The following is a 27,414-nucleotide window of genomic DNA, read 5'->3' on the forward strand; positions in this document are numbered from 1 at the left end:
GTAATTAAAAATAGGTATTATTATAATATTCAACAAAACAACTAAAGTATTTACAAAGACATCCACTACAATTAGATCAATTAATTAAACTAAAATACCGTGCTATTGAAATTAGAATTTTTTTAACAAATTTTGTAAATTATCCCATACAATATACTATGATGTTTTTCTAGTTGTTCTCATTCTAATTGTGCTTATTTCCATATGGCACATTATATTCATAACATTTTTAAATTCATTGAACGAAGGAGGTGTATCTGAAATCCAATTTCTAGTTATTATTTTCCTGGCCACTGCTAGGATAAACCATAACAAGGGAAGCTTAATCTTTTTAACACATTGAGGTACAGGTGTGTTGAATAATATAAGAGACTTAGAAATAATGAAATTATCTGTAAAAGAGCCTGCAAAAATTCATTAATTGACTTCCAGTATTCTTTCAACTTCATACAGTCATAAAACATATGAGCCCAGTCAGCATTAATTTCTACATTACATCTCTTACATAGATTATCTTTATTATTTATTTTATTCATCATCAAAGGTGTATAAAAGATCTATGTAAAAATTTCCATGTATAAAGTCTCCAGACAATGGAAGATGTAGTTCTATAAGCAGATTCCAATATATATTGTTTATCTTGTTGAGTTGGTGGGTCCCCATTAATAGAGGTGAAATAATTCCAGTATGAATCTACACTGTAAAAAGTTTCTTGGCTGATAATTTTATGTATATATGAAAGTTTACCTTTATCAGAAACTTTATGCTGTAAATTTAATATCAAGTAATCAATCAGTTTTGGAATAGATTCTTTAACTGTTATAGACATTAGATCTATTCTATCAATGAGATGTTGTCTAAAGATCTGAACCTCTAACCAGCAAGTTTCTCTTAGATCAAATTCTTGTTTTAAGAAATCTAGATTTTTAACTTTATTATCAGATATCAGCTGATACCAGTACTTTAGATCATTATCTATAGCTAAATGAGCTCCTTCAGAAGTAGATGACATAAGCATACCCTGAGTATACATTATAGGGAATACAATAAAATTCCATTCCCTATAGTTAGGGTGCATGAATATAAAGTTACAATAACTAATAATAATATTTAATGGGTAACAAACCATATGTTTAGGTGTAATAGGTGAAGTACAAAATTCCTTTAGCAACCACAACATGGAGTTATTTACAATCATATTTTTATGTGTTAAGGAGATTTTCATGAAGTGCATACTAATTAGCTCCCAATAATCTTTCCATTTTGCGATATATGACTGATCTATTAATAAAGTAATAACTTTTATAATAGAAGAGATAATATATAAATTAAAGTCTGGAAAAGAAATACCCCTTGAGACCAGCTATTAGTATGTTTCTTTAATGCAATCCTAGGTCTATTAGGTGCCCATAAGAAATTTAACATTAGTGTATTCAGTTTCTTGATAATTATTTTTGTAGGTGAAAGTATTATTGATTGTATTAAGTATAAAATCTTGGGAATATTATCATTTTAATAATTGTAAGTCTCTCCTCCATAGTAAAAACATATTATTCCAGGTATTAAAAAGATTTTGTATATTAAGAAAACAGGTATTATAGTTATTATATATAATAGATTTAATATCTTTAGATAGTATTATACCTAAATAAGTTATCTGACCTGAATTGGGTACATATTTAGTAAAATCACTAATGAGAATATTTTTTCGTGTATATATAGGTAGTATTTTAGTTTTCTCTTCATTGAATATTAAACCAGAAATACTTTTAAAATTCATCATTTTATCAAATAAAGACTGCATAGGAGAATTAGATCCTGCTGATGTAATTAGAACATCATCTGCAAAAAGTTGAATTTTTGATGTTGTATTTTCGTCTATTTCAAAACCCTCTATGTCAGTACTGTTTCTAATCAAATTAGCCCAAGGCTCCATTACTAAAGTGAATAATAGTGGAGAAAGTGGACATCCTTGCTTTGTACCTTTAAGAATGGGTATTTTTTGTGAAACATATGTTCCTACCTTAATATAAGCCAGCGTTCCTTTGTATAAATGCTCAATTAAATTTACAAATGCATCAGAGAAGTTTGTGCATTTCAGTAAGGTAAACAGATAGTCCCAACTTACTGAATCAAATGCTGAACCTATATCAAGACTAATAAGTGTTAAATCTTTCTTTTTCCTATTTGCAGAATCAATTAAAGTTAAAGTTCTTCTTATATTATCAAAAGTATTTCTATTTACAATGAAGCCCGTCTGATCTATATCTATAATGCCGGGGATGATTGTCTTCAATCTATCAGCAAAAATACTCATAAACATTTTATAATCAACATTAAGTAATGAGATGGGTCGATATGAAGAACATCTAGTTGGATCTTTATTAGGTTTTAAAATTGGTGAAATAAATGTATATTGCCAAGATGGGGGGGTTATTAACTCAGTTTGGGCCAAAATAAAAACCTTATGTATTAATGAATATGTAGTTTTAGAAAGGATTTTATATATATCTGGTATAATACCATCATTACCCGGTGCTTTGTTTGATTTAAGCTTATTTATTTGTGTAATAACTTCTGTATATGAAATACTCTTGTCCAATAGTTTAATCTGTTGTTTATTAAGCTTTTTATTCATGTTTGTGGTTATAAACTCCTTTATTTTATCTTTAGGTTCCATGTTAATGTTGTTATGGTTAATCTTGTGAAAGTGATTTCTAAATTCATCCAGTATTTCTGGTATACTAGAAACATTCTTCTTTTTCCTTAGAGAAAAGATTTCTTTGATATGGTTTTGTTTATTCAATCTTTTTGTTTTATTTTTAAGTCTATGTAAGTATTGGGGCTTATTGAATAAGACAAAAACTTGTATTTCTCTAAAGTTATTTTAACTTTATGAGTTAAAATTTCTTTGTATTTCTCATTTAGTTTGTTTATTTCTTCAATAACTTTCTTGTCCATAATATTTTCTTTATTATTATGTTTATAAGAGTCTAATTTACTTTGAATATCTAACAATTCCTTATCCCAAGATTTCCTTTTATTATTATACCATCTGATACTTTGTCCATATAGATATGATTTTAAGGCATCCCAAACATAGACAATGGAGACTTCAGGAGTATTATTTATGTCTAGAAAATGTTGTACTTCTGAAAGTATATATTCTTTATAGTCTTTTAGCTGAGTTAAGTATGCTGGTATCCTTTTGATCTAAACATTATGAGTATTTTTATCATGAATTCAAAAACAATTGAGTTATGATCAGATATAGGACATGAAATGATTTTGGAATTAATTAAATCTGTTACCATCTGGTTAGAAATAAAGACCCTATCTATTTTTGAATAAGTTTTGTATCTGTTAGAAAAAAGGTGTATGGTAATGATTTTGAATCTATCTGATTATTAATATCATTCAAATGATAAGAATTAGCAAAATCATTTAAATGTTTTGCATTAGATGTAATTCTTCTTTTCCTTATAGTGGTAGTATCACTTTCATGTAGTATACAATTAAAATCACCAGCTAAAATAATATCCACTATAGAGAATGATATGATCTTATCAATATGATGTTTCACTGTATTAATACCAATTCCAGGTATCCAATATACATTAATTAAAGTGTAAGTCTTCCCATTAATTTGTATTGTAACCATACAAAACATTCCTTTGTCATCCTGAAAAGACTTAATGGTTTTAGGAATGGGCATACTTTTATTCCATAAAACAGCCACTCCTCTTTTTTTCTGAGTGTGCTCTGAACTAACCAATACTGTATACTTATTAGTGGCTAGTTTATCAATATCTTTTTTCAAGAGATGGGTTTCTTGTAGGAAGACTAGATTGGCCTTGTGTAAATTAATGTATCTTATTAGGCTTGCCCTTTTACACGGATTATTCAATCCATTAATGTTTAAAGAAATTCCTTTTAAAGATGTCATTTGGCATTTTTAAAACTCAAGAATCTTATGATCGAAATAACAAATAACAAGATAAATAATGTTACATCTCCTCTTTTAGGTGTACCTTTAAATATAGCTGTATTTATTAAATCTCTTATGGGATTTTGTATAGGATTCAATTTTGTTTGTAGTGACAATGAGTATACAAAATATATTGTGGATGTCAAAACTATATACATATAACAATGAACAAGTGAAAATAATGTAAGGATTAAACCTTGCATCCAGCCTGGAGTTGAAAACTCCAACTTAGAGTAGTATTTACTACTCAAGTTAACCCCCTACCCTAAGCAGCAGTACCTCAGCTACCACCTTATCAATTTAATACTAGTTATATTTAACTTAGGTTAACAGTTTTCAATTCAATTATCTATCAAGACAAAACTACACATTTGGTAAAACAGCATCATATAAACTAAAATAAACTTTTTTTTTTTTTTTTTTTTTAAACTGTTCATACTACTATATAGATCTATGTAATATATAACACTTGTATTCAAATAGCATTCAAATAATCTTGATGTTAGAAATCAAGAGGAGAGAAAATTAGGTTCTAACATTCATTTAAATCAAAAACTTTGGCTAATATGATTCAGACATTACATATATTAAGATGCATCTATTTTCTGTCATGTGAATACTATTAACAGCTTCCAAAAAAAATCTTGAATTGTTTGTATATGAGCATTTACTTAAACTCATTATTGTCAATAGAGTAAAATATTGTATTCATAAAATTATTATAAATCATATTGCATAGTTATGCAAATTCTCAGAAACACTTGCATTATTAAAAAAAAAAAAACATCACACACATACACACAGACACACACACATACATACACACACACATACACATACACACACACACACACACACACATATATATATATATATATATATATATATATATATATATATATATATGATCCCACTGAGTTATGTCCTTGTTGAGCACTATCCTACTTGCTGTCCCTAGAATAAATCTGTCTGCTTTATAGAAAATAATGCACAGCAAACACATTTTAGTAACCAGATTTTACAATCATGCTAACCTACTGCTTTAAAATATATCACATGACATTTCTTCCAGAATAGAATTATAAAATTGTTTATGCTTGTCAATCATATGAATTAAATGAATTATAATAAAGTATATGTTTGGAACAGAAGTTTTTAACACAGATTATTATGCTGCTGTTAAGTAGATTTTCAAAAACTTTTAAATAAATGTTTCATTTTCTATGCCTTCTAAAATAAGACATTTACTTACTACAAGAAACTACATCATTTAAACTCATTATAACTGACATTTTATGAATAGAGTATTTTTCCTGAATCTGTGGTGTGTCAGTATGATAACTAGGTCAGAGGTTATACTAACTGCTTTCAGTTTCTCTGTGAGAATTCTGTGAGTTGAAGCTTTTGAAGTAGTTCATGGACACTGTGCATGAGACAGCCCACATCCCAGATTGTCTCCCTTAACATTTTGGCGGGAAACTTATTAAAACTTGTGGCAAACATTCATTTTGTCAATAGAGTAAAATATTGTATTCATAGAAATTATTATAAATCATATTGGATAGTTATGCAGATTCTCAGAAACACTTGCATTATTATATAAAAAAAAGCCATCACACTCACACACACACATACACATACATACACACACACACACACACACACACACACACACACATATATATATATATATATCTGATCTCACTGAGTTGTGTCTTTGTTGAGCACTATCCTACTTGCTGTCCCTAGAATAAATCTGTCTGCTTTATACAAAATAATGCACAGCAAACACATTTTAGTAACCAGATTTTACAATCATGCTAACCTACTGCTTTAAAATATATCACATGACATTTCTTCCAGAATAGAGTTATAAGATTATTTATGCTTGTCAATCAGATGAATTAAATGAGTTATAGTAAAGTATATGTTTGGAACACAAATTTTTAACACAGATTATTATGCTGCTGTTAAGTAGATTTTCAAAAACATTTAAATAAATGTTTCATTTTCTATGCCTTCTAAAATAAGACATTTACTTACTACAAGAAACTACATCATTTAGACTCATTATAACTGGCATATTTTATGAATAGAGTATTTTTCCTGAATCTGTGGTGTGTCAGTGTGATAACTATGTCAAAGGTTATACTAACTGCTTTCAGTTTCTCTGTGAGAATTCTGTGAGTTGAAGCTTTTGAAGTAGTTCATGGACACTGTGCATGAGACAGCCCACATCTCAGATTGTCTCTCTTAACATTTTGGCGGAAACTTATTAAAGACTAGTGACAAACATTCATTTAGTAGTGTGAATGCATGTAAACATGACAAAACCTTCACAATGTATTCCACAGACCATTACAGCCTCTTACTTCTTTTCAGAAAGAGAAACAAATTGAATCACAGCTTGCCATTAAATCTTCAGATATTTTGACTGGTTATGAAACAAAACATTATAACTGACATATTTTATGAATAGAGTATTTTCCTGAATCTGTGGTGTGTCAGTGTGATAACTATGTCAAAGGTTATACTAACTGCTTTCAGTTTCTCTGTGAGAATTCTGTGAGCTGAAGCTTCTGAAGTAACTCATGAACACTGTGCATGAGACAGCCCACATCTCAGATTGTCTCTCTTAACATTTTGGCGGAAACTTATTAAAAACTAGTGACAAACATTCATTTAGCAGTGTAAATGCATCTAAACATGACAAAACCTTCACAATGTATTCCACAGATCATTACAGCCTCTATGTAAGTGAAATTAAGCCCAAAATTACCAACAAGCAATAAAACTCAACATTCTTCTCCCAACTCAATTTTCATACAAATCCTATTATTCACTGTGCCCACACAATCAAAAGCATTTCTATATATTAATAAAGAAAAGAAAAAGAGAGTAGAAAATAAAGGGGAGTGAGGCAGAAATAAAAAATGTAAGAGAAAGCTGTAAGAAGTATATACAATGGAATGTTACTTACGGTTTATATTAATAGAGTTAAAAATAAAACATATTATTTACTCTTATTTAGTTCTGATTATTATTAGTTAAAGCATAACAGATTATTTACAAACAGGCATAAGCAGTATAATCAAGAAAGTATAATTAGAAATAGCATTTGAAGAACTTATAAAACTTTTACAAGGAATAAATATGTTATTATTCTATTAATGATATTTTCATTACTGTTCTCTCCCTGCCCTCCCCCACCCTTTACCCACTACATAATCTAAATAGAATGTCATTGTTTAAACAAAGAAAATAATAAAAGGAGAAGGAAAAAAGGTAAAGATAAAAAATGTATCAAATTACTAACCTTACTTTTCAGAAAGAGAAACAAATTGAATCACAGCTTGCCATTAAATCTTCAGGTATTTTGACTGGTTATGAAACAAAACATTTCTTTGCACATAGAGAATAACTTTGATTAAATATTTTCCAAAATATTTGTGGCTTTCTGGAAATGCAGGAACTATATTCAAAAAGATTAATAATGAACTAAAATGATGAGAGAGAAAAAAAAACATATAACAAATCATTTGTTTTTTAGTCTCTTCTTCTCTGAAGTCTTCCACGAAGCTTCAGTTGCCAATCTCTTTAATGAAGAACTAGCCCATTCCATTTCTTCTATTTTATCCAAAATCCTTTTTTCTTTGACAAACAGTAAAGCAGAGTCTAAATCATCGAAAACCTTAGGACCATCAGGAAGGAAGATTTTAAGCTTGGCAGGAAACAGAAGGTATGTTGTAAACTGTGCTTTTTTAAGCTCCCTTATTAGTGGCAGAAAAACTTTTCTTTTAGCTATTACCATGGAAGAATCGTCATTGTCAAAACGCACAGTTGTCTCATTAATCTTAACAGGAGCTTTAGCCCAAGCAGATTTAAGAACCATCTCTTTATCAAAAGATGATAGAAATCTAACTATAACTGATCTAGGATATCTTTTGTTAGAGTTAGTATTAGCTATAGATCTATGTGCTCTTTCGATACCAAAAGAGAATGCTTCTGGTAAGTCTAAAGTTTTAGGGAGCCAAGTTGTTAAAAAAGAAGTAATATTGTTACCTTCAATATTTTCTGGCAGTCCAAAAATCCTAATGTTATTGCGCCTAGATCTATTTTCCAGGTCATCCAGCTTTGTTTGTAAATGTGTATTTTGTTTCAGCAGAAACTCAATGTTGATTTCCTCTTCTTGGATTCTATTTTCCATGTCATTCACAGCTTCTTCTATGCCTGTCATCTGGTTTTTCTGTTGTTGCAGGTCTGTATGTAACAGGTCTATTTGTTTTGTAGTTTTTTCTATGAAGGTGTCTATTTTAGTATCCATTTTATCCATTTTATCAGTAAGTTGCTGGATTATAATTATCAGAGACTGAAGTTCTTTCTTGATGCTGGAGTCTTGAGAATTTGTCTTACTGGAACTCATTTCAGACTGATAAACTGACAGGAAAATTTCCACAGTGATTTCTGACAGGAATATTGTTAAGATTTCCTTTCTTTTTTAGATATAGTTCAAGAACTATATAAAACAAACGTATTTAGAAAGAAAATTACTTCAAAAATTAATTTTTAAGTAATTAATTCCTGTCAGTGTAATGAAATTGGTGGAGCTGAAGAAATCTGCTGCTATCCTGTGTTCATCCTTGGCCACGCCCCGATTCTGATTTTTCTGATTCTTCTGATGATCTGGATTTGCCCTTATCTACTTATGAGGATTCTGATGCAGAGGACTCTATTCCCTCTGCTTCCCCTCCAGAGGATTTTTCTTTTGGTGAGACCTTACATACTCTATGGGAGTATTTCCACTGGGAAAGCCAGGATTTTATTTATTCAAAAAAGAGGCTTAATGATTTCTTACTCCTGCCTCAGCATAGGCCTTTAGCTATACCTCCTGTACTAGACATTGTTGATGATGCCTTTTCAGAATCTAGTTTGGCCCATGATTCTTTGCCTCCTGCTCTCAGAAAACCTGACAGATATTACAGGGTTCCCGATTCACACAAGTTCCTTTTTAAAAATCCTATTGCGGATCCAGAGACTATTTCACAGGGACCCAAGGGCATTAAGGCCTCTACTGCTAAAAATCCTACCCCCTCTGATACAGACTCCAGTGCGCTGGATAGATGGGGTAAGAAAGTTTATACTTCTGCAACCTTGGCCAATAGGGCTTTAAACTGCCAGTTTCATATGTTAAAGTATCAACAACATGTTATTGGATTGCTTAAACAGAAAATTATGTTGATTCCTGACTGTGCTGAAAATAAAGAATTACAGGATTTAATGCATTCTGCTGAACAGGTTGAAAAACATACTTTGCGATGTGGGTTTGATTCATTAGAGGCCACTTGCAGGGCTGCTGTTACTGGGTCTGTGCTCAGAAGGCATGCTTGGCTTAAGGAGCAATCTTTGCCTGATCATGTTAAAGCTAAATTGTTGGATGCTCCCTTAAATCATGATTGCCTGTTTGGCAACAAGGCTGAGAAAGTTCTTAAATAGATGGAAGATAAAACTAAATCTATGCAAACTGTTAAAGATTTCTTACAAGTTCAGCCTCCTAGATTTAGTAGACACTGGCCCTCTAAAAATTAGTTCTATCCAGCCCCTTCTAGGTCTTCTCAAGCCAAACCCAGACACAGCATAATCCCCATGTTTCAGTCCCAATGGACGCACAAGACTAAGCAATGGGAGGTTTCAGCACCCAAATCTGGGAGTAGTAAGACTCCCCCCTATGAAAAACTGTCTCAATGACTTGCTTTTAAAACTTCCAAGCACTTCCAACTGAAAGTTCCTTTAGGCAGACAGATTGGTCTGCAGGCCAGAAACTGGGAACTCATTATCCAGGACAAATGGGTTTTAAATATAGTGTCCCAAGGATACAGATTTCACTTCCACACATTACCAACACCAAGCGGGTGGCCAGATCTACCCCCAAATCAGTTGGCAGAGGCCCAAAATCAAGTACTCTCTCTTTTAAACATGGGAGCTATTCAGTTGGTACCAGAAGAGGAAAAGGGACAAGGTTTCTATTCAAGACTTTTCCTGGTACTCAGAAAAGGCGATACTATCCTGGACCTTTCTACTCTAAACACGTTTCTGGTGATTCCAAATTTCAAAATGCTAACTCTTCACCAGCTGCTTTCCTGTGCTAGGCCAAGATGCATGGTTGGCAACACTAGACTTAAAAGAAGCATACCTGCACATCCCTGTCAGGGAGTTTTGCAGAAGATACCTATGCTTCAGAGCAGGCTACATGCACTATCAGTTCTCTGCACTGCCCTTTGGCTTATCTACTGCGCCCAGGGTATTCACAAAGTGCCTAGCTCCAGTCAGTGCATTTTGCAGGGAAAGAAATATTAAAATATAACCAAAAAAACAGATGAGGCTCACCACGGCCGATAACACACTTTATTCAACTGCAGTATAGTTAGCGCTTTCACGTTTTAACAACGCTTCTTCAGACTTTAAAACAGTTTATGACAAAAGCATGGTTATAAATAAATTTAAAATCATGCCAACCAATCAAAGCTGCAGAACAATTAATCTATCATACATATTAAAGCAACAATTCACAAATATAGTCACATATAGTCTTAAAAACAGTTATTTAATATTAATAATTGAAAACCATTATATAAATAACTAAAATGGTGCAAATATATATATATAAAAAGTTAAAAAGCTATATATTACTAATATATATGTATATGGAGAGTGTATATATATATATATATATATATATATACATGTATATAGACTAATGTGTGTAGGGGCGTGATATTAAAAAGGGCTTTAATGTAGCCCTTTCATTCAGCCCATGTCCTGTGTATCCCTGTAGCTTAATAATCCATCTATTTTCGCATTCTTCTGTGTAATTTTTTTATATTACCTAATCTATTAGTTCTATAAACTAACTGTAGTACATTGAACTTAAAAGTGTATTTTGTGCCTGTATTCAAAACGTGTCTGGCCAAAGCATTATGTTCATCTTCCCTGTTGATAGTATATATATGCTCCCTTACACGCTCTCTAAGACTTCTATTTGTTTTACCAACATAGAAGCAGGAGCATAGTTGACATACTGCCAGGTACACTAGATCCCTACATCTACAATCAGCATAAAAGTTAAACGTATATTCAATATCTGTATCAGGATGTACAAAAACATTTTTACCAGACATATAGTTGCATTGGTTACAGCCTCTACAGGGAAAGGTGCCTTTCCTGTTAGATAGGCTGCTAACTTTTATATTGTTTTCATAGCACAACAACCTTTTTTTCAATATTTCTAACTATGTACTATCTGATAGTGAAATGTCCCTGTTGAATCGCGGACTTTCATTTATCCCTGCCAAAACTGTAGATATCACTGATATTCTATTGGACATTAAGAAATTCATTAGAAATGTGAATTTAAAGATTTTGTTTGGGAACAACATAGCTGAATCTAATAGTAATATTAGAAGACCCTCCAGCTTTATACCTCCATGTCATCCTTTGCTTGAAGCTTTTGAAAAAACATGTGAACGTGACTTATTTGAATTATATAGCTCAAGAATTAAACCTGAATTTTTTAACTTAACATTTGATGAATTCTTAGCAATAAAGAAGTTGCAAGATAATAATAATATAATAATTCGACAAGCTGATAAAGGTGATGCCGTTATTTTAAATAATGACATGTATTCTAATACAATGAGTACTTTGCTTGATGATAGTGACACCTATTCAGTGTTAAGTAATGTGATGCTTGATAAATTGATCAAGAATGTACATCAGGAATTATATGACATGTTGCTCTGTGGTTTAGTGGATGGAGATCTATATAAGTACTTATTAGTTGAACATCCCCTCATTCCAACAATAAGGGGCCTTCCTAAGATTCATAAAGATTTGGGAAACCCACCTGTGAGACCTATAGTCTCAGGTGGGGGGTGGCTCATGGAACCAGCTTCAATTTTTATTGAAAAACAGTTAAAACCAATAGTTAATGAATCTACTATTATACTAAAAGACACCCAACAATTTTTAGAAAGTTATGGAACACACCTCTCTAGCCATGTAACATCTAACAATGAGATATTAATTACTTTAGATGTAGTATCTTTATTTACTACTATTCCACATGACACTGGCATGGAATATATCAGGCTTTATTTGATTGAAAAGGGGATGCCAAGAGATATGGTTATCAGGATCCTAACCTTACTTGATTTAGTATTGCATAACAATGTATTTACTTACAATAATACATATTATCTACAAAAGAAAGGTGTAGCAATGGGTACCCCCTGCTTAAATTCCTATGCAAACCTAGTATTGGCCTATTGGGAACAAACTTATGTAACAACTAATATTCTATATAATAATAACATCACATTTTATAAACGTTTTGTAGATGATGGGTTTTTTGTATGGGATGATACAGTTGAGAAATTGACTGAGTTCATTGATTATATAAATGGCACCACAAATTTTCTAAGGTTTGATTTCAAATATTCTTTGGATATGATAGATTTTTTAGATGTTCAGATTACCAAAAAAGATGGTAGGATGCATTCAGAGGTATATAGGAAATCCTGTTGGCGTAACAACATTCTACATTGTACCAGCATGCACCCCCGACATATCTATGGAAACATTGTAGATAATCAGACACTAAGGATATCTCGCCTTACAACAGATGATGAGACTTTTCTTTCCAAACAAGAAATGTTAGTGGATAACTTTTTAACAAGGGGATACAATAAGAAAGAAGCAGATAAGGTGTACCATGTAAATAGTAGTGTTAGAAGAGGGAATGGTAAACCTTATTTATTTAGAGACCATGGACATGCTTCTGGAATAAGAGAAAGGAATATAACTCCCAGTGTTAGTAGAATTGTTATTCCATATAGCAATGTTAATTAAAAAATTAAGGAAGTGATTAGTAAAAATTGGAACATTATAACCACTGATGAAAGAATTTCTGAGCTAGTGGGTGATAGGCCAAGTTTCACATATAGAAACACTGAATCCTTAAAAAGGTTGTTGTGCTATGAAAACAATACAAAAGTTAGCAGCCTATCTAACAGGAAAGGCACCTTTCCCTGTAGAGGCTGTAACCAATGCAACTATATGTCTGGTAAAAAATGTTTTTGTACATCCTGATACAGATATTGAATATACGTTTAACTTTTATGCTGATTGTAGATGTAGGGATCTAGTGTACCTGGCAGTATGTCAACTATGCTCCTGCTTCTATGTTGGTAAAACAAATAGAAGTCTTAGAGAGCGTGTAAGGGAGCATATATATGCTATCAACAGGGAAGATGAACATAATGCTTTGGCCAGACACGTTTTGAATACAGGCACAAAATACACTTTTAAGTTCAATGTACTACAGTTAGTTTATAGAACTAATAGATTAGGTAATATAAAAAATTACACAGAAGAATGCGAAAATAGATGGATTATTAAGCTACAGGGACACACAGGACATGGGCTGAATGAAAGGGCTACATTAAAGCCCTTTTTAATATCACGCCCCTACACACATTAGTCTATATACATGTATATATATATATATATATATATATATATATATATATATATATATATATACACTCTCCATATACATATATATTAGTAATATATAGCTTTTTAACTTTTTATATATATATATTTGCACCATTTTAGTTATTTATATAATGGTTTTCAATTATTAATATTAAATAACTGTTTTTAAGACTATATGTGACTATATTTGTGAATTGTTGCTTTAATATGTATGATAGATTAATTGTTCTGCAGCTTTGATTGGTTGGCTTGATTTTAAATTTATTTATAACCATGCTTTTGTCATAAACTGTTTTAAAGTCTGAAGAAGCGTTGTTAAAACGTGAAAGCGCTAACTATACTGCAGTTGAATAAAGTGTGTTATCGGCCGTGGTGAGCCTCATCTGTTTTTTTGGTTCTATGAGTATTTCTTCTGAAGAGGCTCTTTATCCAGGACTGTTTGTTTTACTTGAAATATTAAAATATACCCATACCTGGACGATTGTCTAATTCAGGCAGAAAGCCGGGACATTCTTTTGAATCATCTGGCCTATGTTCAAAGTGTACTGACTTGTCTGGGGTTCACCATAAATGAAAAGAAATCACACCTGGTACCCTGTCAGCAAATTATATTCCTGGGAGCAAGCTTGAATACAACTTCCCAGATGGCTTTCCTCAAGCCAGAGAAACGGATTCATTTGACAACCTACTTCAAACAAGTGGCCACAAAAACCCAGCTATCTGCAAGGCAAATACTGCAAGCCTTGGGGTTCATGGCCTCCTGCATTCTTCTAATTCCATATACAAGGCTGCATATGAGGAAACTACAGTGGTATCTCAAAAGCCTGTGGTGTCAGCATTCACAGGATCTAGAAACAAGGATTCCTATCATACCTTGCCTATGCGTATAGAGTTCCTTTGGTGGACAGAGGCCTGCCACCAAAACAGGTGACTTCCATTCACATTACCCCCTGCCACCCAAATCTTAACAACCAACACATCAGACTATGCATGGGGGAGGGCTCATCTGGCAGGGAAGTGCATTCAGGGCAAATGGAACCCAAGTCAAATGCACCTGCACATAAATCAAAGGGAAATGTTAGCTGTACAGAAGGCTCTGGCAGCCTTCAAGGACCACATTCTTCCAGGACAACTAATGGTAAAGATGGACAACACCACTGTCATGTGGTACATAAACAAGCAAGGGGGATACACATTCTTACCCCCTCTGCAGACTGGCCATGGCATTGCGGGACACAGCCTTGCGCTACCAAGTGAAACTACAAGCTCAATTCCTGCCAGGAAAACTAAATACACTGGCAGATGGACTAAGCAGAAACCTCATGGACCCACATGAGTGGAAACTTGAACCAATGATTTTCAACATGTTGACAAGCAAATGGGGGAGCCCAGATATAGACCTGTTTGCCTCCCCCCAGAACCATCAGCTGGACAAATTTTGCATAAAGATTCCCCACAAGCTAGCTTGGAAAGTGGATGCTCTATCCTTCAGCTGGAAAAAAACTATCAGTTTATGCCTTTCCTCCTATGCCTCTGCTCTCCAAGGTACTACTAAAGATCAAATAGGACAAGCCAAGAATGATTTTAATTGTGCCAGACTGGCCTCGCCAACACTGGTACTCACTCTTGCACAGTGTGTCATGCTTGGCTCCATGGCACCTGCCTCAGACTCCTTCCCCGTTGTCTCAGCAGGAGAACCAGAGTCTGCACCCTCAGCTGCAAACCCTGAACCTAGCAGCCTGGCTAATTACCTAATCTCTCCTTTACCATCCCTCAGTAAATCAGTGATGGATATCATTTTAGAGGCAAGGAGGCCTAGTATTAGAAAATCTTATGCTGCAAAATGGAAAAGATGTTGTGCCTGGAACCTATCTCAAGGAATGAATGCAGCAGTGCCCAATTTACCTCAGATTCTACAGTACTTGACTGAGATGCTTTATAAGGGCTTGTCCTTTTCCTCCATCAAAATTCATGCCTCAGACATTTCAGCTCATTATAGCACAGAGCCTCCCCTCTTCTCTCACCCACTGCTGAAGCAGTTCCTCAGAGGGGCCAAAAATTTAAGGCCACCGAGGAGAGCTCCAACTCCAGCCTGGGATCTTAACTTTGTCATGGAGAAACTCACTCTTCCTCCTTTCGAGCCAGCTGCTACTGCAGATTTAAAATTTCTTTCCTGGAAAACAGCTTTCCTTTTAACAATCACTTCTGCAAGAAGGGTATCTGAATTACAGGCCCTTATGGCAGTGGAACCTTTCATCATCTTTCATGCAGACAAGGTGTCCCTCAGAACCAATCCCTCCTTCATGCCCAAGGTGATATCTAGTGTGGCTCTTAATCAGTCCATTCATTTGTCTACCTTCTTTCCTAACCCACAGAACAAAGGGGAACAGATAATGCACTCTTTAGATGTGCACAGACAGCTTAGATTCTACTTGGACAGGACTAAACCTCAAAGGAAATCTGAACAACTGCTGGTGGCATTTGCTGCAGGGATAGAGGAGAAAGCTATTTCAAAACAAACCATTTCAAAATGGATAGGCCATTGCATTCATTTCTGCTGTAAGCACCACTGAAAACCTATCCCACAGGGCATCAGACACCATTCAACCAGGGCTGCATCTACCTCTACAGCTTTTCTCAGGGGTATCCTACTAGGGACATCCTAGAAGCCGCTACCTGGAGTTCTGTACATACTTTCACCAAGTATTATTATTTGCCAATTTTCTCTAAATCCAGAGCTGGTTTTGCCACTGTAGTCTTGCAGGGGCTTATAGCTGGTCCTAATTATATTTAAATTCCTCCTCCCAACCTTAGCTTTGGGAATTTACCCAAATCTAATGACTGCAACAGTGAAACACGAAGAAAATAGTACAGTTGTGTACACTTACCATAAATGTAGATGTTTGAGTGTATTCACTGTTGCAGTCCTGGTTACACTCCCTCCAGCCCCCTTTCTTCTTTTGGCTATACCTCTACTCTCACTTACTATGCTCAAAAAGCTTTTTGGTGTATTTGCTTTTTTGTTGGAGGTATATCCTTGTAATTTAATTGCTTCCCATTAGGGGGACACCAGACATTTGGGGAAAGAAAAACTGATGTAATGGCGTTGGCTGCATGTTTTATACCCCTGAAGACCTGACATCATCAAAGAAGGGACAGCAACCGACACAGGACCCAAGACTTTGTTAATCAGGCCGACTGAGGGCTACTGCAAGCAGATAACTCAAATGTAATGACTGCAACAGTGAATACACTCAAACATGTACATTTATGTTAAGTGTACCCAACTGTACTTTTCTCCTGCTACTGCTGGAACTGCCTGGGTATCTTTATTCCACATTGCTATCATTTCTGCTTCCAAATCCTGCTATTTTATGACTTTGTGCTTTTCTGTAAGTTCATAGGTGTGTACTAGGCTAATGGCCCTGGAGCCTTTACAAGCCTAGCCCATAGGATTACCCTGGCATCGTGCCACCCGACTTTAGTTCCTAGTGGCTCTGTCGAGTAGAGCCACTGGAGTGATCCCCGAGGTAAGACACTATAACAGCTGAGTGTAGCAGTTGCAATGATCAGTTCTAGTTTTGAATTTTTTCATGAAGTATTATATCCTGCATCCATTTTTAAACTATTGGTAATGGGTGCTGACATACAATATAAACATCATCCTTCTCTGCAATGCTTTGCGTTTCATGTTTCCAATGCTTCTCTGCTTCTTCTGTATTGTAGTCACTGCTCAAACAAGGAGTCTTGCCACATTATACATTATTGTGCTTTACAGAATAGAGGCTCTTTGACATGAGTGTATCACACCCAGTAACAAGATGTGTGACTGTTTCCAGTTCTTTTTTTTTTTACAGAATGTGCATTTGTCTGTCTCTCCTACCTTTTAAATGGACTTTGCAAATTAACGTGTATGTAGTCCACTGTCTTGGGCTGCAGTTATTAGCTTTTACAGATACTGGTCTGAGGTGGGTATGGGCCTCCTTGAAATTGACCACATATATAAATTGGCAGCAGTGGGACTGCATTCATATCTGCTGACCTCATCTGATCCAAACACAGTGAAAGTGACACGAGGAGAAGAAATCTAAGATGTCATCTGTGCTTAATTCAGCAGAAGCGAGGTAGGAATAGAAATCAAATTAGAGGTAGGCAAAAATCAGACAGCAACTGAAAGTGAAAAAAAAAAAAAGAATATAAAAAAATTTTCCAGAATGAAAAAAAAAAATGCCCAAACTTTTTCATTTTGTATTATGCTTCTATTAAGCATTTAACATACTTCAGTTTTTAACGGTTCTAACATATTTTCCTTATGTATAAAAATAATCCTGTGATACATAAGAGATCACATGTCTGATGAAGTATAGGAGTACTACGTGAAAACACTTACATGTTTTTTACTAAATAAATCGTTTGGTTTTATGCAGTGCATGCCTTTTGCCTGTTTAGATTTCTTGCATTATATTTTTGGAGCCTGGTCTGGACTTTATCTGGTGCAGTGGTTTTGTTTTTGCCTAAGACCTTCATAATGACTAAAGAATGGTAGTTATTCTAGTTGTGCCTAAGCTGTTTTTTTGTTATTGCTATTATTATTATTATTATTATTATTATTATTATTAATAATAATTTAATTTGGTTAGAGTTTTTTCTTGGTTGAGTAAAATTTCACCGAAACACACTTTCTTAGTCTTATATAATGATGTTGTAAGAGATTTCTTATTTTGGGAAATTCACAGCTCTTGTTTTTGGTCTCAGATCTTGCAAAATGATTGACTGTGGCTGGCCTCAGACTTGGGATTTCCTAAAAATAGATCCCTTTTTGAAAATTAATGTATGCACAACTTATGTAAAATAATCATGATTGCTCCAGCAAAATGTGTATTTTATATCATTCCCATTTCACTCTTTTTTTGATATTCAAAACCAAGTAGACTGGCATTAAATACTAGACGAATTTGCTGGAAATTATCTTAACAAATACAAAAAATATATATTTATTTCTCGCGACTTTGTTGTACTGTTAACATTCCTCCAAAGATAAATTTATTTATTTAACATTCGTTAACCAGGAAAGAAATTGGTTTCTAATCTTATATTCATGTTAGTTCAACTCTGGTTAAATATTATAGCTCTAAAACTGGTTCAGTTAAACAGATATTCCATTTTGATACTGCTCTGGTTCTGCAAATTGGTTATTGGATACAATTAGGGTTGCCAAACATTTCTGAATGGTACATGGAGGTATAATAATAAGACATAAGGTATGTTCGTTATGCATTTCAGATGGCAAATGTAGTGAGTATACTATATGTTTCAGGGTGAAGGCAGGTATAAATATTTTTGGCCCATGCTTTAATGTTCAAGAGTATATAATAGTGTTTTTATTATTATATATAACTATATTAATATAATTTTGGTTATTTATTCATTTGTGTATTTGTTTGTGCTATTAAGTGAGCATTATTGTACTGTATGTGGATAATTTAATAATAAAAATTTGTTTAAAAATAGAAACAATATTTATCGTATTAGTTAGTGAAACTCTTTCTGGTAAACCATTCAGGAAATTATTACATTACAATGAATGGGCAAGACAATATCTCTCTGTGAAGCAAATGATTTTCACCTCCAACGTTCAGGAAGCTGTAATCTTCTCGGCAAGATAGAAAAGCTCATAAGCAGCACTATCGAAGTAGGAAGCTTGCACACTCCCAGAATCCTTAATGTAGATTAGCTTAAAAGGATCTTTAAGCAGTAGCTTAAAGTTTTCTTAAAGTTCTCAAGATCATATTGCTTTGCATATTGCTTTGAGATAAAGATAATTAAAGTCATAGTCACCAGGTACTCAATCATGAAGCAAAAGAAGCCCATTCTGTGCAGAAATATGATTCCTCTTTTAAAGTGTCAAGGCAATATAGTATAGATTTTTTTAGATACTGCATCTCAAAGGAAAAGTGAATACTATACATTCTCTGTAACTCAATTCAATTAAATTGTTATTTTCTGGAAAAAGTTTCACCAAACTGTACAACAGCAAAACAACTAGTAAGTGGTGTGGGGTAACATTCTGACTCATCCCATGGGAGAGTAGACTGACCAAATAGGTGTAACTTATCCTGAGGTCATGGCATTTTGCAGTAGATTATAGTTTTATTTCTGCAGTTATTTTGGAGGCCACACAGTTTGAGAAGAATTTATTTTATTTATTTATTAGTTGTATTTATTTTTTGTTGACAGTAGTACTTTTGTAGAACTGAGATTCAGCAGTTTGCTACTTTCCAACTTCTCATCAGACCACTGAATACAATCTATGAATGGAACTTGGACATAGCAATGATTTTATAAGTAAGTGCACAAGCGGACCATGAAAGATTATATTTTGCTGCACAGGGAAATGCTTATATTCAAAAATGTTGCTCTTGGCTTCCATCTTGCACTTAGAAGAGAAAGTATAATTTGGGGGTTGGGAGGGTGGCCTAATGGTTAAGGTGTTTGCCTTACAAACACAAGGTGCAGGGTTTGAATCTCACAAGAGATAATTGGCTAGGCTTAAAAAATGGCTCGCAAGGGCAGTTAGCTTAGTACTAATCTATGAACCTATGAATCTATAATTTCAGTGGTACAGGACTCTAGTAAATGCCTTCTTCCTTTGATACTGAAGATATTGCTAATAGATAGGAATATACTACTGACGTAAATGACTAAAGAATAATTGTTTTGCCCTTCTTCTGCAAATGATTTCTTGCTCATTGCTATGACTACTCTTGTTACATATTTTCTAAGTAAATAAAATGCCATTGAAGAAGACCCAAGTACCCTAAATCTGAAGATCTATCATTGATTTCTTACACCCTTTTGTTTCATACAGGAGACCAGCAGATTAAAAAAATAAAAAAAATCCTTCCTCATCAATGTCTTACCTTGCCAAGTATAAAATAATTTCTGTTTTGACATTTCAAATCACTTTTGATCAAGGCAATCACTTATGTTCTTACCAGTGAGACTTTTACATGCATAACTGATTTTGTCAACTGATTAAGCCTCAGATTTTGTTAAAATAATTTAAAGATTTTCATTAAGATGGCTTGCCCTTGACACTCTTTATTTACTTTCAATAATACAAGACTTAGATATTGCTGTAAAAGTTACTTTTAGTTATATAGGTTGTTTCATATAGTACTAAAGTGTTTCACATACAAAATAATTGCCTTATGCAACTATTAAAGAAAATGTTTTGTCCCTAAAATTTCAGAACATTTGCCATTTTCATGTTTTTGTAGGACACAACTGCCTGGTATAACTGACCTACATAAAGAGGGACAAGTGGTAACCCTAAAAGCAAGTAGCATATACAGTTAGGTGAGTTAATATTATGGAGGACATAAGTGCTGAAAGTGCTTAAAATGCTCCCTGTAAATCTGACAGTTACACTTGTCATGAGAAGAACAGTATTTGGTAGAAAGTAACATCAGTTTTGCATAGCAGCATACACCAGCAAATGCCTTGGGTACTCACCAAAAATAATCGCAAAAAAGAACCAAGAACAAAATACCAAGAGGAGGCAGAATAACAAACTTTAGCGTACTGTAGTTTATTGTCCGCTTTCATCCGTAGACTTCATCAGAATAAAAAAGCCATCAACATTCAAAGTATTTATAACAGCATCAATCAAAAAATTAGTTAAACAAGCATTAATTAAACAATTAAAAAATCTATTAAAACATTTAAAGACACAAAATCAAGTAAAAAAGGAACTGAAATCAACTGATTTATTCACAGACAGTTCCCTATACTTTAAAAAACATTTGACATTGATGGTGTCATTGAGACCAGGATGAACATCAGAGTTAAGTCTAATTTGCCATAAAGTCTCATGCTGTTCTAAATAGTTCTTAAAATCACCTCCTCTTAAATCAGGATGGGCAACCTCTAAAACAGAAAACAAAAACTTTTTAAATGAGGGGAAAACAGCAGAATATTTAAATAAGGCATGAACAACTAGAACAAATGCTGATATATACCAGTTCACTGAACTGTAAAGCTTTCTTAATATTAAAGCCGTTCTTAAAAACAAAAAATGGTTTATTACCTAATACTTGAAACAAATCCAAGTTGCCTCTAATAATATTAAGAAAGCTTTACAGTTCAGTGAACCCCAAAATATTAACATCATCTCTGATAGGAGAGGCATGTATTGCTGTCATGAATGCAACATGTGCAGGTATATTCACGAGGGTCCATATATTAGTCTTGACAGTTATGGAAAAACTATCAGTGTGCCGAGTTTTGTAAATTGTAACACGAAAGGTGTGGTATATATCAGCATTTGTTCTAGTTGTTCATGTTTTTATGTTGGCATGACCAGTAGATGTCTAAAGACACGCATCAGGGAGCATCTTTATGCTATTAAACATAAGGACGACAACAATGCCTTATTTAAACATTCTGCTGTTTGCCCCTCATTTAAAAAGTTTTTGTTTTCTGTTTTAGAGGTTGCCCATCCTGATTTAAGAGGAGGTGATTTTAAGAACTATTTAGAACAGCGTGAGACTTTATGGCAAATTAGACTTAACTCTGATGTTCATCCTGGTCTCAATGACACCATCAATGTCAAATGTTTTTTAAAGTATAGGGAACTGTCTGTGAATAAATCAGTTGATTTCAGTTCCTTTTTTACTTGATTTTGTGTCTTTAAATGTTTTAATAGATTTTTTAATTGTTTAATTAATGCTTGTTTAACTAATTTTTTGATTGATGCTGTTATAAATACTTTGAATGTTGATGGCTTTTTTATTCTGATGAAGTCTATGGATGAAAGCGGACAATAAACTACAGTACGCTAAAGTTTGTTATTCTGCCTCCTCTTGGTATTTTGTTCTAAATGCCTTGGGTACACTACTGTGAGATGCCTGTATCTCTTGGTGAGGTAATGTAGGATGGCAATATCTGATATCACTGAGTTAGTACCCACTTACACTTCAAGAAAGAACCTCTCTGTCTCTCTCTCTCTCTCTGTCTCTCTCTGAAGATCTGCTGTTGTTAAGTTTCTCACAAATATACATGTTTAATACTTATTACATTTTCAGACTAATGCTGTAGTAGTACAGAATATATGCAGATAGATACTAATACTGTTTCACCGGTACTACTTCATGTAATCCTAACCCATTATTTTTTGTGTATGAACCAATAACTCAAGTATCATGACACGGTCGCTTAGCTGTTAATATTTTCATTTCAGAAAAAATTACCATTAACCACTCTTGCGCAGTGTCTGGTGGAAGGCTCTACTATTCTAGGAGAAGATTCATTGCTTGGGTAAGGTCAACAAATTGCTTGTGCTTTATTTAATAAAATGCTGATAATCTGTTATCTGACTATGACTTGTGTTTGCCTGCAAGCTTTCCAGTGCAAACAAGGAGAACTGTTTCTGTCACCCAGGGATGTGATATTTGGCCATTAATTCAAAGTATGTGCATGCAGAAAACATATTATGAGTATAATAGCTGAAAATGAAATTTAAATAATGTATTTTGTGTGTGTGTTTGTGTGTGTGTGTGTGTGTGTGTGTGTGTGTGTGTGTGTGTGTGTGTGTGTGTGTGTGTGTGTGTGTGTGTTAAGAGTATCTGAAGAATATAAAGATTCAATACATTTCCTCATAATAGAATAGTAATTAGACATGCTACGTCAGACATATTAGTCCTTCATTTATTTATTTCATTATTTCTCTTATTCTTATCTTTATGTGGTTCAGATTCATAGGGGAGCTGAAACATATCCTTGCATTCACTGTGAACAAGGCAAGAAGGTAAACCTAGATAGAATGCTAGTCTATCTAGGGGCACATGTGCTCCCACATGAATGCGTGCATGCACTCACACACATATGCACATGCATACACACAAAAACACACACATACTCACGTCTATGGACAACTGTGCAGATTGCTAGTTTCCCTATGGGTCACCTTTGGGATGTGGGAAGAAACCAATGTCCCAGTAAAAATCTACAGGGACACAGTGAAGGAATGAGAGCTCTGCATAGAAGACACCTCAGCTGTGAAATTAACTGGAGAACTGGACATTGTCAAACAACAATGCCAATCACTGTACTAGGGTCTACATTAAATGAACAAAGTTTTATAACTTCGAATACGATATGATCGACACCATATGGTCGAAGTTATAAAACTTTGAATAGTTAAAAAAAAAAAGTAGCCTAACAGGTTAAAGCAGGGGGACAAACCCCACATGGGAGGCTTGCCCCCCACTCCCGCTCTTTAAATATACCAACTCTGAGATCGCACTACAGTGCAGTAAAGGGAAGTCTTCCCTTTACCACATTATAGTGCGGTCTCGGAGTTGGTATATTTAAAGAGCGTGGGGTATGGGAGGCACAGCCCCCCATGTGGGGGGTGCAGGGGGGCTTGCCCCCTGCCTACAACCCTTAGTTCAGGGTTTATTGTTTTATTTTATCAGCTTTCACTATTCGAAGTTTTATAACTTCGATCATTTAATATAGACCCCTGAGCTATTGTGCCACTCCCTCAAGTATTAGTGACCTCTTTTAAATACTTGAAATATTATGGGCTTCATTAAACTGTTACTGTGCCACTGTGCACAAAGTGAGCATAATGCGAGAATATATCTACATATGGATGGAAGCGCAGAGCTTCTTCTTTTCCTACATCTTCCTAGCAGAGATATAATCACTTTCAGGTAGAACCACTTTACTTCAAAGTTACTGTGCTTGCCTCCATTACTGCCAGGTATGTGTCTGACAGTGACATGGGAACAGGTGAAAAAGTCATTTTTTTCTAGAGAAACTGCTGATGATCAAGAAAAGTGTGACAGCCTAAAGGCTGAAAATTTTTTATTGGAGTTAAAATGCAATGCAATGCATTTGTTTGACTGTTTAATGATAAGCTTCTTATAGTGTTCACATCCTTTGTACCCATAAGATCCAACTCTTAGTTGTTAATTTATTTGATCTTTGTCTGTCTTGATGTTGAGAGGGTTAAGGTGAGGGCTTGAAGGCTGTACTTGACCTGCTATGGCCACTGTAGATCGTACTGCTGCTTTCCTTTAATTAGTGTATTTGAAAAATGGGGTCTTTGGTTGATTCATATAGTCTGAATCTGCATGGAAAACAAAGTTCTCTCCAACATGTAAGACACATTTGTAATGTCTTGAGTAAACCTATGTTCTCATTTCAGCCTTAGGGAAGTCTATAGCTTACCTATTTGCTATTTTTAAATATGAATTGTTAATTTAGCTCTCATGTTAGATGTTAACAGCAATAAAATTGAGAGATAATGTGATCATCCTGTAGTTACGGGAACATCTGGTTACTACATATTTTTTTATTTTCTTCAGATCAGTTTCAAATGTTAGCATAACACTGTAGTGGTACTGGTTTGGGTGGTCACTGACTTGCTGATCTCACAAGATACAAATTTGGAACCGGTTGAAATCCTAGTCATACTCAGTAAAATTAATTATTGCTTTATAGTCAATTACAGATCCCCATCTATGACATATTCTGAGCATGCAGAATACCGTAACTAATTGGAAAATGTAATGGTCAAACCAAACACCTTTCTTATGGATGACTTCAAATATCTACACATAAACTGGCAGGCATTTGCTACCAAGTATGCCCAGAGATTTCTGGACTTCATAAGTGCCAGTGCCCTTAACCAGATTGTTCTCTGACCCCTGAAGAGATGAATCTTCTCATTCTTATTCTCACATCCATTTTCCCAGTTGTGCCATCCCACTCATTTCCCCACCCTGGTCACATCTTACCATCTTGCTGTGATCTTCTGTATGCAAGCCTGTTTTGAAGCCCCCTTTAACTCCTCTACACTCAGGGATTATTCCAAGAACAATTATTTACTATTTACTGATATTGAAAATCACAAATGATGTAGCTCCTCAGTAAGTCTTGTACCTAAGCTGCTGCTCACTGCTCTGAATTTTACTCACTCTTGGGCAGATGTACTGAGGTGTCCATACCAGTCCAGACAGATGTACTGAGGTGTCCATACCTATCCAGATAGATGTACTGAGGTGTCCATACCAGTCCAGACAGATGTACTGAGGTGTCCATACCAGTTCAGACAGATATACTGAGGTGTCCATACCAGTCGAGACAGATGTACTGAGGTGTCCATACCAGTCCAGAGGAAGCATAATGACAAGACCAGAACTAAACCCACGTGGTGGAAATAGCACATCAATAAACTCTATGTTGTATCTTTCGGCTTTTCCCGGTTAGGGGTCGCCACAGCGGAACTCCGGTCCGCTAATGATTGGCAGTAGATTTTTACGTACCGAGTTGCCAGCTCTGATGCACAACCTTCAACGAAGGTACGCTCATTCATGCATGTCTCCATACAGATGATGCTTTAGCTGAGAATCGAACAGGACAACGTCTTACTGTGAGGCGACAACGCTACCGCAGCACCACCACCGCAGTACTATAACAAAAAGTAAAAGCTCTGGCCTTCATTGAAAGATCTCCAGTTCATTACTATAAAAGGGATTTAAAACTGACAAGTAAGCTTCAAAAGCATACCATTAGGAAATGAAAGGCTGGCTATGAACTTAGGATTACAACTAATTCAAAGGATAACCATAAATCCTTCTTCAGCTATATTAGGAAGATTGTAAGTAACCTACAATTTACTACTGAAATTATCTCAAATAGTGCCTTCTTCTCTGACTCCAAGGACATTACTAATATTCTTGCAATCAAGTTCTCTTTGCGGTTCACTCCAGCCTTTCCAAAATTAAAAACACTACTTCCATGGGTCCTGAAAATATACCTGAATATCTGCTGAGAAGTATAAAGTCCCAGTTAGAAAAACCTCTACATCAACTCTTCAGCCTGAGTCTCTCCACTGGTTATTTCCTCGAGGTGTGGTGAATGGTAGTTTCAGTGCCCTTGCATACAGGTCATCCTTCTACTTATACTGGACATTGCAGGCTTATTAGTCTCACTAGTATTGTTTGCAAGACTCTGGAATGTGTTATAGCAGAACATATAAATAATTATGTAGATGAGCTTATATCCCTGGATGCACATTAGTTCATTGTAAAAGGCTGATTGCACCTGTTCAACTTGGCTGAATTCTTTGAAAGGGATACTGAGGCCATTGGTAAGGGACATACAATCCGCACTGCTTATCTTGAAATTGCCAAGGCCTTTGGTGCTATCCCTTATGCTAGGATTATTGACAGACTCTGCCAGTTCAGCATTAACCCATACATACTTGGCTATTTGATAGAACCCATACCATTACGATCAGGGATATTTACACTAGACAGAAAAATGTAACTAATGGTATCCCACAAAGCTCCATTCTGGATCCCATCCTCTTTAGTATGTATTTCTGTGCCAAAAAATCTGATGACAAGGGACTTTGGCTAACCGAGTTTGCTCATGATTGCAAACTGGAGGCAGTTATCACATCCCATTCTGATACTAAAATTAATTATAGGCTTACTCTTAACACTAAGAAATGCAGCATAGTTTCTTTTGGTAAATCTAGTGTCACTGCTTTTTACCATATAGATAACATTATGCTTAAATTTGATACGGTCACAAGGGACTTGGGATGCATATGTTGACCACCATGTCTCTGCAGTGGTTAGAAAATATTTTTACCTTGCATAACTTATCCTCCTCAGTGTCCAAAGTAGTTATAATTCCACTTTATAAATCCTTTATTCAGCCCATCATTGAATATAATGCACACTTTGGCATGTTCCTCACCAAGCAGTTATACCAGATTGAGAAACCTCAATGTTTTCTTACCAAAAACATCTCAGGTCTCAGTATCCTTGGTTAGTCTGATAGACTAAAAGCTC

General features: G+C 34.6%; 1 protein-coding gene across 7 annotated transcripts in view; it reads left to right on the forward strand.

Annotated features, from left to right (window-relative positions):
• The window catches only part of ARHGAP44 (Rho GTPase activating protein 44), a 1,795,121-nt gene that overhangs the window by 861,589 nt on the left and 906,118 nt on the right, over nucleotides 1-27,414 (forward strand). For all 7 annotated transcript variants that reach the window (XM_044068802.1, XM_044068796.1, XM_044068800.1 and 4 more), the window contains exon 4: nucleotides 22,782-22,858. In XM_044068802.1, the coding sequence (XP_043924737.1) occupies nucleotides 22,782-22,858 (77 nt within the window). The remainder of the gene's footprint in view (nucleotides 1-22,781; nucleotides 22,859-27,414) is intronic.

Source organism: Protopterus annectens, chromosome 4.part0, assembly GCF_019279795.1.
Source record: "Protopterus annectens isolate FY-2018-M chromosome 4.part0, PAN1.0, whole genome shotgun sequence".
Classification (NCBI taxonomy): Eukaryota; Metazoa; Chordata; order Ceratodontiformes; family Protopteridae; genus Protopterus; species Protopterus annectens.